At 41.7% G+C, this 15,502-nt stretch overlaps 1 protein-coding gene across 7 annotated transcripts in view; it reads left to right on the top strand.

Annotated features, from left to right (window-relative positions):
* The window catches only part of LOC139263395 (TOG array regulator of axonemal microtubules protein 1), a 175,165-nt gene that overhangs the window by 90,153 nt on the left and 69,510 nt on the right, over positions 1-15,502 (top strand). For 6 of the 7 annotated variants that reach the window (XM_070879427.1, XM_070879425.1, XM_070879426.1 and 3 more), the window contains 3 exons: positions 5,153-5,452; positions 8,557-8,837; positions 10,961-11,190. In XM_070879427.1, the coding sequence (XP_070735528.1) occupies positions 5,153-5,452; positions 8,557-8,837; positions 10,961-11,190 (811 nt within the window). The remainder of the gene's footprint in view (positions 1-5,152; positions 5,453-8,556; positions 8,838-10,960; positions 11,191-15,502) is intronic. The other variant, XM_070879430.1, reaches the window with a different exon arrangement.

Here is a 15,502-nt window from a genome sequence, read left to right as displayed (position 1 = left end):
TAATGTACTTTACAGACACGGGGTTTAACACCATAGCTCAGTGAGGTATTTATACATAGCATTGAGAGCACTCTTTTGTTCACATACAGAACCATTTCTGAACTAGAACAAGTATGCCAAGACATAGTAATAGAGAAGAGTAAGTAATTTTGTGCATGTTGCTTTATTTTTTATTTGATAAAGGAGTCAATACCAAAATCACCTTGCTACATCACAGCCAGAACTATTTTCAATTCCACCTTTTCTCCTCTTTCCTCCCCCCACCCCCCCTCACAAAAATAAATTCAGTCTCTGAGAGCATCTCTACAGTCAAGCTTCAAAACCAAGTCAAAAGGGCGCAATTTTCCCCAGTTATCTGCGCCGTTTTTTTTGGCGTGCGCTGCTTTTTTTGGCGTAAATTAAAATATCCAAGTTTCCTCAACGTTTCTGCGCCAGCATAACTCAGTTACGATTTTTTTAGGTTAGTATTTTTTGGCGTCATAGGGGGCGTAAACTGATGTTTGCGCCAGTCTTTCACATTTAAGCAAGTTTGGCCAACTTACAATTTTCCTAGGACGGCAGTATGTGACTACTCCCAAAAAAACTTCTGGCACTTAAGAAAAACCAGCGCACGTTAAAAAAATCGGCGCAGCAAGACACCATTGTTTTTAGGCAAAGTTTTGGAGGGAGTCAAGAAGACAAAGAATATGCATCATGAAGCTTAATTTTTTTCAAAGTCAAATGGGAGAAAATAGAAGTCTATGCAATTCTTTAATTTTTGATTTTCTTCAAAGTACCACACCACTACCAAATGTCTCCTCACTGGGCTCGAGGGTCGGAGTGTCGGTCGGCAGAATTGCTCCCTCGCTCGGACACAGGTGCTCAGGGCTCGGCTTCAAAAGAAGCCCAGGGGTGGGGTGGGGGTGATGGACTCCAAGCCCCTGTGTCCAGGTGAGGGAGCAATTCTGCCGGCCGACCCTCCTGCCCGGTGAGGAACCGTTCGGTCGGTGGTGGGGTGGTACTTTGAAAAAAAAATCAAAAGTTAAAGAATTGCATTGGACCGTTGCTCCAAACGTCTTCATTGAATGCCTAGCTTCCAGTTCTAAGCAAGCCTATTGCGCGTGCACAGACCAGGATGTGGTCCATACTAGGGCGTCGACCTTGGGGAGAGAGAGAAAGAGAACAGAAGGTTTACGTCCTTTGTCCTGCTGTTTTGAGCTTCTTGCAAAGCTACACATTATGGGGGCAATATTAACAATGCCATACCTCATGCAAGCGTTCTGCATGATGGTGCTGCGGAGGAGACGATTGATTAGACATCATCGCATGAGGAACCTCAGGGCACTTAGGATGATGGGCAGGAGGCCTTACCCACATCGGGTATATCGAGACAGGCGTTCATACCTGCACCTGAGTGATACAGACTGTGTGAGAAGGCTGCATTTCCGCAAAGAAGTTGTAACCGAGATCTGTGAGTTAGTAAAAGCTGACCTGCACCCTTGAAGCGTCAGGGGGACTGCTTTGTCAGTTGAAGTAAAGGTTACAGCTGCACTTTCATTTTATGCATCTGGATCATTCCAGGCCACAACTGGCAATGTGTGCGCCATTTCTCAACATGCAACACATATCTGCATTCAGCAGGTGACTGCTGCACTATATGCCCAGAGGAATGATGACATAAAGTTCCCCATGACCGCTCAAACAACGTGACAGGGCTGTGGGCTTCTCCAGGATTGCTGGCTTCCCAAAGATACAGGACTGCATTGATTGTACCCACGCTGCCTTGCGATCAGCTTTGGAGGATTCCGAGATGTACAGGAACAGAAAAGGCTTCCACTCCTTGAATGTGCAGCTCGTCTGTGACGACATGCATTGCATCATGTCAGTTGATGCGAGATACCCTGGGAGCACCTATGATGGGTTCATCCTACGCGAGAGCGCTATATCTGCCATGTTTCAGCAGCAGCCAGAAGGGGCAAAGCTGGCTGCTGGGAGACAAAGGGTATGACCTCGCTACCTGGCTCATGACGCCCCTACACGTAACCCGGACGGAAGCTGACCGGGAATACAACATGTCACACATTGCGACACGCAGCATAATAAAGAGAACCATTGGCATCTTGAAGCAGCGTTTCCAATGCCGGGACCATTCCGGAGGCTACTTGCAATACTGCCCTGAGATTGTTGGTCAGTTCACTGTTGTGTGCTACATGCTGCATAACTTAGCCATCATGAGGTAGGAGAAGGCCCACCTGAGGTGAGAGTGGTTGAGGATGAGGAGGAACATGCAGATGATGAGGAAGCCATGATTACCTACTTGAACCCGGAGCACTACGGCGGAGGATTGCTCGAGCCTTGCGCCAGCAGCTCATCCGTGAACGCTTTGCTGCCTGAAGGCTCAGCGGCAACTATTCCAAATGGACCATGTTTACTGTTTGGACCTGTTCTCTAATGTTATGTTGTATTAATGGAACAAATAATGGAAATGATTCTTCCTTAGTTCAAAAAGTTGTGTAAATAATGAAAATGATTCAATTATAATTCAAAATATATTTTATTCAAAAGTCTAACAAACATTTGTATGTACTTATCTTTAATAAAAATATTTTTGTATCAAACCTTAAAGTTTTCAGTTAAGATCACTTACAAACTTTTAAACTTGTAAATTTACATCACATACAAAAAACTTTTAATTTGTGAACAGTTACAACAGTAAAAACAACAGCAGCAAAGAAAGGCTGCACCCATCTCTCCTCCACCTTATTCTAAGATCGCCCGCTGCGCTTGGTCTTGGTGACTTCACCCCTGCCCGCATGTAGTGGCGCAGCGTTTCTTGGGTTGGTACCAAGCTTATTCTTTCGAGCATCTCGGGTAATGCACACCACTTGATGGAGGGTGTGGGCAGGCAGTAATGTGGAAGGCCCGGCTTGAGCCTCTTCAGAGGCTGGTCTGGGGATTGGAGTGGGAGTGGCAATTGATTCTGTCAGTGGCCGCGGGGTCTGGGCTTGTTCCCTTATTGCAGCAGCTAACTCCGACATTCCCACCCTCATGTACCCTGACAGTGTCTCAACTACCTGCAACATTCCCTCCCTCATGTTTCCAGACAGTGTTCCCAATTCTCGTGAGAATGTTGTTACTTCTCCCGACAGTCCCGATACCTCATCACCCACCCCACTGGTGGTGTCCAGGAGTGATCATGTAAGGACAATGCTCTCTGCGCTTATTGCCACATCTGTTAGATCCTGCACCTCAGGAAAGCGTTGTCGAGCTCTCCTTCCCCCTCACCCTGGGCGTGGCTCGCTGCATCCCACTGGGTCCCGCAGACTCGGATGGTGGGGCTTGCTGCACCCCACTGGAACCCGTAGCCTCGGACTGTGCAAAACCATGGAATGTCCCAACGCTCATACCACTCAAGAAAGGGGCTGGCTCCTCAATGGACGGCACCTGCACCTCCTCCAGAGTGAGTACAAGAGTGGGGGCTTCATCCTCCTCCTGCCCCTCCCCCTCACCCCCATGCTCTTGGTCTGGAAGGTGGGATTGGAAGATGTTCTCTTCAGGCTTGTCCATGTCTGAATCTGCATCAGCTTCAGCCTCGTCAGGGCTGGCCTCAAGTTCTGCAAAATTTAACAGAACAGACAAATGGTTAGCAGTAGAGGAGGGGGGCAGGGTGCCATGAGTAGGCTCACACAGCACAGGCAGCAGGCTCATTTGAAGGACCATGTTGAATGATAACACATTGCATCAACCGAAGCATAGCTGACTGAGAGATCTCCATGAACCGAAGTATGGCTAGCCCGCACAGTACTTGACTTTTAGCAAAGCCAGAATGTGGAATTTGCAGGACTTGCCCTCTCCCTCGAGTGTGGGCCCAGCTTGAGCAGTGGTGGTTGCTTTTCTCCAGGCAGGACCCATCAAAGCAGCGACCCTGTCTTCCAAGTGTGTCAGTGGGTGTAGATTTGCTGGGGTTCCTCCTGTTCAAGTTCTTTTTCTTTTGTTGTGTGCCACCTTCTTCTGCAAAGATGAAAATATAACTTTTTAGTAAGGGTGTCTTTCTGCTGGGTGGGTCATACAGATGGTCACATTTACAATTGCAATTCCATTGAATAAATGAAAATATTACTTACACTAACTACTTGACCAAGGTCCTGCCACTTTTTGCACTGGCCTCCAGACCTCGGGGTGATCATCATTGCACAGTAATCTTCTGCAAGTTGGTTCCAACGATTCTTCTTTTCTTTTGGTGAAACTTTTATGTGCCCTCTGCTGGTGTACAGCTTGTGCCATCTGGCCTCAATTACAGTAACTAGTGCCTCCACTTCATGCTATGAGAAATTCTTGGTCCTTGCAGCTCTGATTTTTCTACTGAGAATTAATGTTCTCACGCACACAACTGGCTCTTTAAAAATGGTCAAATGCAGAGCGGAAGGTGTACTGGGCATACGCGCTCATAGCAGTCATGTAAAAAACATTTTTTGCACGCGCGCAGAAGGTCAGAAGGTGGAGGCTCCACCCACCCACCCCACCCCCAAGCTAAAGAACAGTCTGGGCGGCACCAATTTTAAAAATTAGAACAGGGAAACTTGCAATTTATTTTTTTGGAGTAGTTGGGGCCAAACAAAACGGGCATAACTCTTGAAATACGCCAAAAAACGTCATTGGAGAAAATTGAGCCCATAATTCCACTCGTTCTTTGCTTTATGCATCAGTTTAAATACAAAACATTATTTGAAAAGGAAAAGCTGCTCATTTTTGTCTTTATGCAGCAGGCCATAAATATATTAGTGTTGTAAGTTTCCTGTATTTAGGCACTTTATGGCAGCAGCACTACATATAAAGAATAGTTGGATCAGGGCAGCTCAATAAATTGAAGATTTCATCCCTCTACTCCATTTATCTCTTGGGATAGAGGAGAAACAAACTCAATTTGGTTATTTGTATCTAAACCAAGTTTAAAAATATATAAAGTACATCTTCAGAAATATTAATGTTCAGTAAGGAGTAAATGGAGCCTTTTATAAAGTACATATGATTTTGTCACTTTTGGCCTGTGGAATCTTCCTCTTGTATCCTCTCCATGCACATAGATGACTTGCTATCATTTCTCATTGTAATGCTTTTTGAATTCAACTAGGCACTTGCAAAAACTAAATAATTTAATTGCCTTTCTCTTTAGCATTTCGTTCTAGCTTGGCTCTTTCCAGCAAGAACCATGCTTTCTACAATCCTATGACTATCGAAACTACATCATTCCCAACTTCCAACTCCAGCCAAGGGCCTCACTATCTTCCATCTTTTCCATTGCCAACTGGAAATAGGCCAATCCATGCCTCTATATCTGAAGGATCCTCAAAGAAATTTCAAGAACATAGTGTTAATTTTTCTAACTCGTGGCCCACCAAACATTTTGAAGGGGTTTCTAAACCCAGTTCTCGGAGGCTGACCAACCAGTTATCTGAAGATTTGCTTGTTTTTGGTAAGTGAGCTTTGAGTGTTAAAACTTTAACATTGTCCATTAGTGTTTATAGGAAATGTTAAAACCATTCAATTTTTTTCAACTCTCTATCCCCGTGAAATCAAAGTTTTACAGCACCAAAGACGCTGTTTGCCCCATCATACCAGCACAGGATCTCCAAAAGGGCTGTCTACTTACTTTCATTTTCCCATGCTCATTATTTAAATATTTATCTACTTTCCTTTTAAAAGCTATTATTTATAATAACCATTATTTCTAGTCATATATTCCATTAACTAACAACCCTATGTGTTTTTAACCCTTTTCTATTCTCGAGCTGATCTTAAATTTATGTCCCCTAGTTACTTATTCACCAAGTAGTAAAAGTATTTTTCCCTGGTTACTATATCATGTACAGAGTGAGAAGGTGTTACGCATCAGTGCATTCTCACCTTGTGCATTCCACCAATTAATAGTTATATTAAACAAGTTGGCTACCTCAACTTTTGAAATTGCCTAACTTAAACTGTAAAAATACTTAGACCTAAAAGCACCTCTATGTGATGACTTAATATCTACTTTGAGAAGAATGATGCTTGCCTTGGATTATTTATTAGTTGTGTTTGTCGTCATGTGAGACTATTTCAAGTATGATCCATGACTGAGTAATGTAATGGCTGAGACCACTGAGTTTATACTCAAGTTTTTGAAAACAGCAATTTCATTTTCACGGCATATTCAAACAACAGAATGCCTTTTTTAATAAAGTGAAATAAGAGCACATACAAAAATGCTTTGCAGATCTAGTGCAAGACACAGCAGAATGATAGGTCACAAATTTGTATCAGTGATTCCTCACATTACCAAGTTCCTGACTCTACCCACTGCATTGTCAACAAGTACAAAACTAAGACAGGTACTACTCCAAGGAAGGGAACAGGGAAGAGAGAGCCATCACCATGCCTTGCTTGTACATTGCCTCATCACTGGCTAAAAGCAACTCTGGCAGAGACCTGAAGTGGGTCACTTGAAGTTAGTATCCCTGGAAGGGATCTGAGAGGAGAAAGCAACTTGCTAAAGTATGGTACCTACTGGCTCCCAGTACATCTAGCTATCAATCATAAGTAGGCTTGATAAGTATGTATATGATAGATATCAAGAGACATCTATTGACCTTTTCTTTCATTTTTACTTCTATTTACACAGCCTTGAACTTTCCCAAAATAGATATTCTGACATTTGACAGTAGAAATTACTGCAGTAGGATTCTCAATCCAGGGTTCCCCAATCATTCAATGGGTAAATACACTATGTGGTGTGGTACTGAGATATGCATGCTAGGAAGGTTCCAGATTTTATTCCTAGTCCATAGTGATTTAGTTTTATCTCAGCTGGTGCATCAATATGGATAGTAAAATTAGCCTTGATCACTGTGGGCTGAATTGAGGAAGGGTGGGCACAAGGGAAGAATCCGCCAGAGTTCCTGCTCATGATTGCTGTATATTGGAAAGTGTGCATATGGAAATCTGGTAAGGACAAGTTCACTGAGGTTGCGAACAGTCTAGTTCAACCTGGGACAGTGGCCAGGCAGGAGGATAGAGGTGATAGTGCGGTGTACAATCTTTGTGCTTGGGCATTAGCCTGAATACTGGCTCATCCAATGCTAGATATTGGAGAAGCAGTCTGACAGCGCAGAGGCAGTGGAGGGGTCAAGCTGCATGTCATCAGCATATTTACGGAAGCTGATGCCATGTTTTTGGATGATTTCACCATGGGGCATCACGTAGTTGAGGAAAAGGTGGGGGTCACAGATGGATCTTTGAAGGACTCCTGAGATAACTGCTGGGTGTGAGAAGACAAGCCATTGCTAGAGATGCCTTGGCTACAATTGGATAGGGAAGTGTGGAACCAAGAGAGGGTAGTCCCACCAAGCTGGGCAGCGGAGGGGAGGTTGGTGTCAAAAGCTGCAGAGAGGTTAAGAATGACTAGGAGGTGTGAGAGTACGTGTTATTTTATTTAATGAAATTCATACAACAGCATTATTTTTTCACATGACTAAGCTGCTTTGTGAGTATTCATAATCAAAATAACATTGATCTTAAATTTCTAATGATGGAGGCTAAGTACTTAAGTCTAGATTTTTTGATTGTTACTTTAACACTGCAAAAGTGGGCTGCTGTCGGATATAACCCCAATCAGAAAATTAGTAGCATTGAACTTTTCAGCAAGGCTTTTGCTTTTAGGCACTCGTTTGTTTTTTAATTAATTTTACCATGAGAAATGAGAATGAGAGGCGACCTCATAGAAACGTTTAAAATTCTGACGGGGTTAGACAGGTTAGATGCAGTAAGAATGTTCCCAATGTTGGGGAAGTCCAGAACCAGGGGACACAGTCTAAGGATAAGGGGGAAGCCATTTAGGACCGAGATGAGGAGGAATTTCTTCACCCAGAGAGTGGTGAACCTGTGGAATTCTCTACCACAGAAAGTTGTTGAGGCCAATTCATTAAATATATTCAAAAAGGAGTTAGATGAAGTCCTTACTACTAGGGGAATCAAGGGGTATGGTGAGAAAGCAGGAATGGGGTACTGAAGTTGCATGTTCAGCCATGAACTCATTGAATGGCGGTGCAGGCTAGAAGGGCCGAATGGCCTACTCCTGCACCTATTTTCTATGTTTTCTATGTTTCTATGAAATGAAATTGCTGTTTTCTATAGTGTATTTATAGTTCTACTATCAGACACATATGTTCAATACCAATACCATTTCATCAACATTGCTGAATGTGTTGTACCATTAAAATGTAAAACTTCCATCTGCATGGAAGGTGGCAAAAGATGCATTGCATTTCCAGCTTTGCAAGTCCTAAATGTCTGAATAAAGTTAAAGATTGTGCTCTGTATTTTGTAGTAAGTTTCTCCCTCGGAAGAGTTTGCATTAGTGAAAGGATTGTAGTGATTAGTTGATATGAAGAATTTGGAGATCCAGTAATGTTTCTACTTGCATTATCTTTTTATTTAAATATAGTAAAATAGAACAGAAATATTCCTGTCACTTATATTTTTCAGTTAGTTCACTATCTTGCATATCATGTTGTGTATATTTACTTAACTGTGGTTATCCAGGAGACAGCTCACAAGAAAATCGTTCTCCCATATCACTCAAACCTGCATTGGTAAGGTCACCATCATCTCGGAGAGATCTCAACACTACAAAGCCTGTTCCTCCCATTCCAAGGGGTACAAGTCCAGTGGTTGAAGCAGAAGTAGTTACATATGAGAATAGAAAAGGAACAAATGAAGCAGAATCAGAGGAAGTATGGGAGGAAGCAAAGATTGTTGACAAAAATCTGGAATTGGATCTTTCCTCATTGGACAACAACGAAGACGAAACAGATCATGAAGAGGTTAGTGTACACATGTTTCAAAAAGATTAAACTTATTCTGTATTATATACATAGTTTCACATAGTAAAAGATAAAGCATGGAAAATGTAAATGCTTACATATATCTGAAGCACTTCACCACAAGCAAATATTTTCAAGTACAGAAGCACAGGCAGCAGCTAGTCTGTGCCAGCTATCTTCCAAAAACAAAACAGATGAATGATCAGTTAATCAAGTTTTTGTTTTTGTGGCATGAGTTGAGGGAGGAATAATAGTCGGAATACTGGGAGAACTCCCTGTTATTTGAATAATATAGGATCTTTAATGTCTACCTAAACCACTGGAACTGGCAGAAAACACTTTGGCTTAATATCTTAGAGGTTTATAAAATTATGAGAGGCCTAGAATGGATAGGAAGGACCAGGGGGCATAGATTTAAAGTAATTGGTAGGAGATTTAGAGGGGATTTGAGGGGAAATGTTTTCACCCAGAGGGTGGTGGGGAGTCTGGAACTCACTGCCTGAAAGGGTGCTAGAGGCAGAAACCCTCACCACATTTTAAAAAGTACTTGGATATGCACTTGAAGTACCGTAACCTACAAGGCAACAGACCAAGAGCTGGAAAGTGGGATTAGGCTGGATAATTCTTTGTCAGCTGGCACAAACACAATGGGCCAAAATGGCGGCCTCCCATGCTGTAAATTTCTATGATCTCATCCAAAGAACTGCACCTCTAACAATATACCATAAAGTCAGGGCTACAGAGGAATGTCAATTAAATTCTGAACTCAAACATTGGTATGGGGCTTGAACCAACAGTCATCAAAAATCTCAGCCGTGGCTCAGTGATAACACTCGCACCTCTGAGTCAGACGGTTGTGCGTTCAAGTCCTCCTCCAGAGACTTGAGCACAAAATCCAGACTGACACTTCAGTACAGTGTTGAGGGAGTGCGGGGCTGTCTGAGCTGCCGTCTTTCAGATAAGACGTTAAACCCAAGATCCTGTCTGCCCTTTCAGTGGGAGCTAAAAGATTTTATGATGCCATTTTGAAGAAGAGCACTGGAGTTCTCCCCGGTATCCAGATCCATATTTATCCTTCAACCAACTAAAAAGCAGATTATCTGGTCATTCTCACATTGCTGTTTGTGGAAACTTGTTGTGCAATTATTGGCTGTCACAGTTCCTACATTACAACAATGACTACACTTCAAAAGTACTTCACTGGCTGTAAAGCACTTTGGGATGTCCTGAGATCATGAAAGGCACTATATAAATGTAAGTCTGTCTGTCTTTTGACTCGAAGGCAAGAATTCTATGAACTAATGTACTGTGTCACAGAATGCTATGGCATGTTCTCCTTTGCATGTTTTCAGTCCTAGCTGGGATATCTCTGAGCTACTTAGAGAGCAACTGAAATCATAGGGGGAAAAGAGATTCAGCTGCACCATTTACATGTTTTCTACCAGCCATTTAGAGTCTCAGAACAGATTGCATGCCTACGGTTGTGAATACTGCAGGGCACTGGGGTATTTTCATGGAGTGAGATTAAATATTCTGCAGTGAAGGTAAGGAAAAATGGCCACGGCATCCTTTTAATGTACAAAAATGATTCAAACAAATTCTCTTCTAAGCAACCACATGCAAAACTGCCAGTGTAGTAGGATTTCAACTAAAAGACTGCAGTCCAATTTCCAATGTCAAATGACTTAATAGTGCTTTCCCTGGAAACTAAGCTGAATAGATTGAGTTAAGAAATGTCTGAGGGGCAAAGGAGTCACTTGTATCACTGTAGTCCATTTCATAAGTGAGTTAACTAAACAGCAGTGTTGATAGTGTTTGTGGGTTTGGACCACATCTCATCTTCCTGATTTAGGAAGATCATCCAATTATAGATTATAACTCTGGAGATTAGGCAATGAAAAATCCCAAACAAAATACTCTCAAGTCAATTTTTTTAATGTTGTATTTGATGTACAAAAAGCTGCCTTGCTAATCTTTTTGTTGAATTGCCTTGTTCTCAACATGAAATTCTGAATGCCTCACACACAAGTAAACCTGCAGGTTAGAGCTCCTCTTCTGAGTGAGACTGCTATTCTAGGTTTTACTTTATGTTACCAAAATTGATATACTCTTATTTCTTACAGATGATGAGTGCCTTGAAGTCTTTGAGAAATAGTGCTGCAAAGAAAAGAGCTAAACTGAGCAACAGTGCATCTGATGTTGAGAGTCCAGACTCCGCCCTTAAACTGGAACTTGGTGTGGATTCCACATCACGTACTTCATCGCCTTACGCAAGCACTTACAGTGAAAGTGATGTTTACAGCCAGGAGTCTTTGACTTCCCCATTGCCTTTAAGCCCCTGTGGCAAGAAAATGTAAGTAATAAAATTGACAGTATTCATTATTACTGGGTTCTCAATCTCTGCATTGTGCCTTTTAATAATACATATACACTGTCAAATTCATCTATTTTTGAGAGGGCTGTGTTTTCACAAGTTAATAATGCCGAAAAGTTTGCATAGTACAACCAAATTAATCCTACCAATATCTTGTTGCTCTTTATTTTATCATTTCATTTCACTCTTCAACCATGTTTTATTTTCTCTCTTCCTCCTTTGTTTTTGTTCTTCATGGTGATGCCTCAAAGATGGGTGATATGGTAGACACAACTTAGACTGCTGGCAGTTGCAGGAATCTTCCACCTGTTTTTAGGTTTATAGCTTGCACTGTGCTGACAAAAGAAACAATTTATATACTACATTAATAAAGCTATCCAAACTCTAATATATCTTTACTATTAGCCCTAAATTACAAAAATAAACACAACAATTATTTTAAGTGTTTCTGCTCATCTTGACTTCCTTTTGTAACTTGCTTCACATTTCTTTTCTTTTTTTAAATTTAACTTGAATTTTGTATTTTTAACCTAATCTGATCCAATTTATCTATTCTAACTTTTTAAAATTACCTTTGTGTGTTGGGGAAACACCTGTCTGTCTGGTCTAAACACTTAATTGTTTTCAGCTCGCACACAGGTACTCCAATATCGGGAGTAGCTTTACTACAATAATGTAAGCCTTTTGGACTAAAATATGCACTGTAAATACCATTTTAATTGGAAATTAAATGCTTATATTCAGTCATCCTATTAACCCAACCTAGCACTCGGATTAATTAATTTATCAGTGTTGCTGGAAGAGTTCACACCCTTTTTATTTTTTTGACATTCACCATTTATTTTGGAGCGACTTCAGAAAAACAATTGTTTTGCAAAAAAAATTGCTGGTTCTAAAAGCTAGTTTCACAGCTAATCATAGAATTGATAATGTCGTGGAGTAAAGCAGATCAACCTTTGATTCGTAAAAATGTATCCAGCTGTGAAGAGTTGCTGATGAGCAGATAATCTCTACAGTTTTTAGAGCCTGTTTGTACCCAGATGAGTAAATTAGTGTAAGGATCAATATCTCTCCAGTGTGGATGAACATTTTAGCATTTGTAAAAAATTGGCTATTAAATTTGACAATGCTTAGATATAAAGTACTCTTTTAAATGAAGTATTCAATATTCAGGAAGGATAGACAGAAAGGAAAATGAGGTAGGATAGCATTGCTGGTTAAAGAGGAGCTTAACGAAATAGTAAGGAAGGACATTAGCTTGGATGATGTGGAATCTGTATGGGTAGAGCTGCAGAACACCAAAGGGCAGAAAACGCTAGTGGGAGTAGTGTACAGACCATCAAACAGTAGTAGTGAGGTTGGGGATGGCATCAAACAGGAAATTAGGGATGCGTGCAATAAAGGTACAGCAGTTATCATGGGTGACTTTATTCTACATATAGATTGGGCTAACCAAACTGGTAGCAATACGGTGGAGGAGGATTTCCTGGAGTGTATAAGGGATGGTTTTCCAGACCAATATGTCGAGGAACCAACTAGAGAGCTGGCCATCCTAGACTGGGTGTTGTGTAATGAGAGAGGATTAATTAGCAATCTTGTTGTGCGAGGCCCTTTGGGGAAGAGTGACCATAATATGGTAGAATTCTTCATTAAGATGGAGAGTGACACCGTTAATTCAGAGATTAGGGTCCTGAACTTAAAGGTAACTTTGATGGTATGAGACGTGAATTGGCTAGGATAGACAGGCGAATGATACTTAAAGGGTTGATGGTGGATAGGCTATTGCAGACCATTAAAGATGACATGAATCGACTTCAATAATTGTACATCCCCGTCTGGCGTAAAAATAAAACGGGGAAAGTGGCTGAACCGTAGCTAACAGGGGAAATTAGGGATAGTGTTAAATCCAAGGAAGAGGCAATAAATTGGCAAGAAAAAGCAGCAAACCTGAGGACTGGGAGAAATTTAGAATTCAGCAGAGGAGGACAAAGGGTTTAATTAAGAGGGGGAAAATAGAGTATGAGTGTAAGCTTGCAGGGAACATAAAAACTGACTGCAAAAGCATCTATAGATATGTGAAGAGAGAAAGATTAGTGAAGACAAATGTAGGTCCCTTGCAGTCAGAATCAGGTGAATTTATAATGGGGAACAAAGAAATGGCAGACCAATTGAACAAATATTTTGGTTCTGTCTTCACTAAGGAAGACACAAATAACCTTTCGGAAATACTACGGGACCGAGGGTCTAGCGAGAAGGAGGAACTGAAGGAAATCCTTATTAGTCAGGAAATTGTGTTAGGGAAATTGATGGGATTGAAGGCCGATAAATCCCCAGGGCCTGATAGTCTGCATCCCAGAGTACTTAAGGAAGTGGCCCTAGAACTAGTGGATGCATTGGTGGTCATTTTCCAACATTCTATAGACTCTGGATCAGTTCCTATGGATTGGAGGGTAGCTAATGTAACCCCATTTTTTTAAAAAGAAAGGAGAGAGAAAACAGGGAATTATAGACTGGTTAGCCTGACACTGGTAGTGGGGATAAAATTGGAATCAATTATTAAAGATGTATTAGCAACGCATTTGGAAAGCAGAGACAGGATCGGTCCAAGTCATCTTGGATTTATGAAAGGGAAATCATGCTTGGCAAATCTTCTAGAATTTTTTGAGGATGCAACTAGTAGAGTGGACAAGGGAGAACCAGTGGATGTTGTGCATTCGAACTTTCAAAAAGCTTTTGACAAGGTCCCACACAAGAGTTAGTGTGCAAAATTAAAGCACATGGTATTGGGGGTAATGTATTGACGTGGATAGAGAACTGGTTGGCAGACAGGAAGCAAAGAGTAGGGATAAATGGGTCCTTTTCAGATTGGCAGGCAGTGACTAGTGGGGTACCGCAAGGTTCAGTGCTGAGACCCTAGCTATTTACAATATACATTAATGATTTGGACGAAGGAATTGAATGTAATATCTCCAAGTTTGCAGATGACACTAAGCTGGGTGGCAGTGTGAGCTGTGAGGAGGATGCTAAGAGGCTGCAGGGTGACAGGACAGGTTAGGTGAGTGAGCAAATGTATGGCAGATGCAGTATAATGTGGATAAATGTGAACTTATCCACTTTGGTGGCAAAAACAGGAAGGCAGACTATTATCTAAATGGTGACAGATTAGGAAAAGCGGAGGTGCAATGAGACCAGGGTGTCATGGTACATCAGCCATTGAAAGTTGATATGCAGGTACAGCAGGCGGTGAAGAAGGCAAATGGCATGTTGGCCTTCATAGCGAGAGGATTTGAGTATAGCAGCAGGGAGGTCTTACTGCAGTTGTACAGGGCCTTGGTGAGGCCACACCTTGAATATTGTGTACAGTTTTGGTCTCCTAATCTGAGGAAGGACATTCTTGCTATTGAGGGAGTGCAGCAAAGGTTCGCCAGACTGATTCCCAGGATGGCAGGACTGACATATGAAGAAAGACTGGATTGACTAGGTTTATATTCACTGGAATTTAGAAAAATGAAAGGGGATCTCATAGAAACATATAAAATTCTGACGGGACTGGACTGGACAGGTTAGATGCAAGAAGAATGTTCTCGATGTTGGGGAAGTCCAGAACCAGGGGTCACAGTTTAAGGATAAGGGGTAAGCCATTTAGGAACGAGATGAGGAGAAACTTCTTCACTCATAGAGAATTGTGAACCTGTGGAATTCTCTACCACAGAAAGTTGTTGAGGCCAGTTCATTAGATATATTCAAAAGGGAGTTAGCTGTGGTCCTTGCGGCTAAAGGGATCAAGGGGTATGGAGAGAAAGCAGGAATGGGGTACTGAAGTTGCATGATCAGCCATGAATGGTAGTGCAGGCTCTATGTTTCTATGAAAGAATTTCAATGATTGTCATAAATTATATTTGTTTCTTCTCCATAGATAAGGCTAGAAATTCCATTTTTGGTCATAGCAGTATTTTTCCGCCAAAAATACCACTGAGTCCACTATGATTCCGAGGCCAAACATTCGGGATAAACTGTGCCCCGCAGTAAAAATCGGCGTTGCACGAGGATTCGTGACGCAAACCGCAAATTTTCTGCAGCTTTTCTCCGAGGCCGATACCGCTGCGAGTTGGGCCTAAGGAGGGGCGAAAACACCAACAAAAAAAGATTACCCCCAAAAAAATCATTAAACGTTCACAAGACACTTAACTATCGAATTGCTGCAAAAGAATTAAAAAATAAAACTTTAATTTACCTTTTTTGCAGGTCTTCATACCTACTGCTGTTCCAAGGGTTGCAACGCAGGTTTTTC

This window comes from Pristiophorus japonicus, chromosome 4 (assembly GCF_044704955.1).
Source record: "Pristiophorus japonicus isolate sPriJap1 chromosome 4, sPriJap1.hap1, whole genome shotgun sequence".
Taxonomy (NCBI): Eukaryota; Metazoa; Chordata; class Chondrichthyes; family Pristiophoridae; genus Pristiophorus; species Pristiophorus japonicus.
The sequence above is the reverse complement of the archived record's forward strand: the minus strand, read 5'-3'. Positions and strand labels throughout refer to the sequence as shown.